The 3655-nt window shown below is 30.4% G+C and overlaps 1 protein-coding gene across 1 annotated transcript; it reads right to left on the bottom strand.

Moving 5' to 3' along the window:
• Window positions 1-1149: 1149 nt before the first annotated feature.
• On the bottom strand, window positions 1150-2892 carry LOC108915735 (alpha-(1,3)-fucosyltransferase C-like). The gene is made up of 2 exons (XM_018721855.2): window positions 2489-2892; window positions 1150-2260 (listed from the first exon to the last, which is right to left on the bottom strand). The coding sequence occupies exons 1-2, from the start codon at window positions 2854-2856 to the stop codon at window positions 1603-1605; spliced, it is 1026 nt and encodes a 341-aa protein (XP_018577371.1). The 5' UTR covers window positions 2857-2892; the 3' UTR covers window positions 1150-1602.
• Window positions 2893-3655: the final 763 nt, after the last annotated feature.

The raw sequence follows: 3655 nt of genomic DNA on the forward strand, positions 1-3655 counted from the left end.
AATCTTTTTTGCCACAGCAAATCATAACAAAATATATTTGAAAAGTATCATTATATAAATTAAAATTCACCAATGTTTTTTATTTCTAGAATTACTTAGACCTGGTCCTTATACAGGGTGTAAGAAGTTTGACTGCCATTACTTCAGCATGAGATAGAGTAATCATAAATAAACAAAAAAGTTCCATATTACAGGAGGGTAAGATTAACAGTTTTCAAAATACAGCGTGTATTAATATTGGGGAGTTTGATCACAACGTGACAACAGAGCTTAACTTAACGCTACACAGCTGATGCAAACCACGAGTGCACGCGGGCAGACTTGTCCTACGGAAAAAATGTAAACAACTATTATTGTGAAACATTTAGTAAATTTCAAGACAATTGTTTTCCAGTTTTTAAATAAATAAAATAAAATGTATCGATTTTGTAGTAGGAAGATAGTGTTGTGTTTAAATTTTAGCTCGAATTTTAGTAATTATGAATCTCTTAAAACAATATGTAATTAAAGTACCCAAAGATTTAGGTCATCCAAATAATCATACGTATTAAAAATAATTTAGGTACTTATTTACCAAAGAGCAAAATTCAGTAATTTTTAAACTCACGAGTACAAAACAAAGTACAACATATGTTCAAAATGTCCATCACCATTTTTGATGCACACACGACACCTTCGAATCCAATTTTCGCGCACTCGCTGGAAAATTATCATATATGGTAAACATTTAAAAAAAAAAACGAGAAACACCTCTAGAAAAGGAAATAGTGGTATGCAAACACACTCCGTCACGGTCGAATTCCAGATAGCAACTGAACTGTGTATTGGTGGACAACTTAGTACCTCGTGTTATTATAATCGCCACGCCATTGTCACATTGCTCGATATGAATTTTATCGTTAATAAAGTATTATTAATTACGCTAATTATTTTTTTAGAATTAAGTATAAAGAAGTTCAAAAGAATGACAAACATTGTATTTTATGGTATTCCATGCACGCAGTTATGTCAATATTCCGTAATGAATCGATCTTTTGTACATCAAGTCGGAGATTTTGATCATTTTTTTTTCTAGGAAATGGTTGAGTTTGGGACCCATATCATATAAGGTTTTTTTGTTTATTTTAATGTATTTTACCGTCTGTTAAAATTAAAGCAGTCAAACTTCTAATACCCTGTATATAGTTTATTTATTATATTAAAATCTAGATTTAGTAAAAAATGCCATTTGCATATATTAAGAATCATAAATTGGTGTCATCAAGTATACCTCAACCGTTTTGTACGTATAAAGGCAGCGGAATAGAAAACAGTAAATTAAAATTGTGTAAAAGTAATAGCTGCATCAAGTGCGGAACTTAGCGCTATATATTATTCCTTTCGAGTGCACTTGGTGTTAGCATTTCCATTATTCATTTAGTTTTATTTTATTTTTATTTATTTACATAAAAATATCTTTGGATTGTTAGTTTTTACTACACTGTTTAAGCTAATTTTGTCATAACTTACGGTACTACGGTAGTACGGCGGTACTAGACAATAATGGCCTATCACTTTTTGCTTCACTATATGGAAAAATATAGTGGTCCGATAAATAAAAGATCACGTGAATACTATCTTAGGTAAGTCATCTCCCACTTTACACATTCCATCGCTCCACCACTTTTGAATATCATAAGACTTGTGCAATAAAGGTTCATTTAATTTTTTACAAATGTCGCACAGAGCAGTTTTATGATCTCTTTTCACAATGTAATGTTTTTTCCATTCAAAATATGAAAGATATTTCTTTGGATCTTCATCTAGAGACTTTAAATATTTAGCTAGTTCCTCTATGGAACTGAATTTTGAGACATCTATAACTGAGTTTGGTGGCGCAAACTTAGAATAATTTGCACCCCCATATACGATAGGTATAAAATCTCTGTTCAATGCTGAATACATCTTTTCTGTTACGTAATCTACACAGATAGAATTTTCAAAAGATAAATAGAATTTATAGTTCCTTGCTATGAGGTCATAACATCCATTGGAATCTTCTCTGGGACAGGACATGGTTCCACAAGCGCCATAGACATCTATTGGAAAGTATTTACTGAGTTTTTCGTAAAGTGTTTTCCTGTTACTGGGAGGATTGCAGTTGGAAACCATCCAGGCTATTTTACGGGACTTTTGTTGTACTTCTTCCACAGTAGGCATTTTATAATTAGTGGTAATGTTTTTATACATTCCATAAGTATACGCAATGTCCGAGTCCAATCTATATAGCAAAATATGTGCTTAAAATAATCTGATTACAAACAGTGTTGAATCACTAAAGTGATAGATAGGGTATTTAGGGAATTAATGGAATTTATATATTCATCAACTCAAATTTGTGGTAAAATTAATTATAAAGATAATTTACATAAAAAAATATTTCTGATATGCAAAATGTATGTTTGAAAATTTTTTTAAGAGAAAGAAAGAGATAAATCATAGAACATACCTGTAGGTCATAGTCCAATTGAAAAAATTGTCTGATCCAATCCATTTGGGAGTATTAGCTGGAGACTCTTGATTCACATAGATGTAGACTTGCGCCTGTGATCTATTCTCAGGCTTATCTTGAGTTTCCCAAATATACTCCCTTCCGTGGAAGAGGACAGCATCAAATTGATCTATAGGTAGATAGCACCTGTTGTCTGTAGTAAAACAATTTCTCACTTCACATCTCTCAAATATTTTACTTCCAAAACCTAAGTAGAAATCAGCATGTCCAAATGCTCCATTCCAGTAGAGGATATTCTTATACGGTACATTATCAGGTGTACGTTTAATGTCATTAATAACACATTTAAAGTTATTTATATACATTCGTTTAAAGTCACTACTGTAGTAACAGTACTGCAGCAGTAATAAACAAAAAATAACTGCTGGAACAAGATATAATGCTGTGTTCCTTTTCATAATTTCTTAACACCCTTCTTCCTAGGATGCCTAGAATAAATTATTTTAGATATTTTTCAATAATATGTTGTCTCACAGCTTTTCCTTTAATCACTACTTAATGGTGTGGTAATAGTTCTACTGTGATTGTAATTAGCTTCTGAATACATAAGTGGTGGTTGAAGTAAGCACATCATTTATGTGTTATTTAAAGATGATAGTCTAAAACCAAACATATCTAATTAATAATTGAGAAAAATTAAGTTTGCTATCACTATTATAACCAATTTGGGATTTTTTAATGGAAAATTTGAAACCTATTTCTACAAGTAATCTTTGGACTCTTTAACCATTATTAGAGTTGCCACTCATCCTAGTTTCATTGGGTTATCCAGGAATAGAATTATGTGTTCCGGGAAAAAATAATGCTGACAAGATTTGGAATCAGGCATCTTACAATTAGTTAGTTTACATCATTATATACATCTAACAACTGTAACTAGAACTAAATGAATTGCTATGAATTTTATTATGCAAAAAATATTTTTCAATGTTTTATAAATATATTTTTAAAGTTTAATAATTACCAAAAAATATCTACTTGTTTTTCTCTACTGATTTCCATACTTTTCAATTTTTATTTTTAAGAAAATAAGAATATTTAATTGTAAATACACATATGTTATCAAATACATATATATATATACCAACTGAACTGTGTATTGGT

This window comes from Anoplophora glabripennis, unplaced genomic scaffold, assembly GCF_000390285.2.
Source record: "Anoplophora glabripennis isolate ALB-LARVAE unplaced genomic scaffold, Agla_2.0 scaffold1671, whole genome shotgun sequence".
In the NCBI taxonomy this organism is placed as follows: Eukaryota; Metazoa; Arthropoda; class Insecta; order Coleoptera; family Cerambycidae; genus Anoplophora; species Anoplophora glabripennis.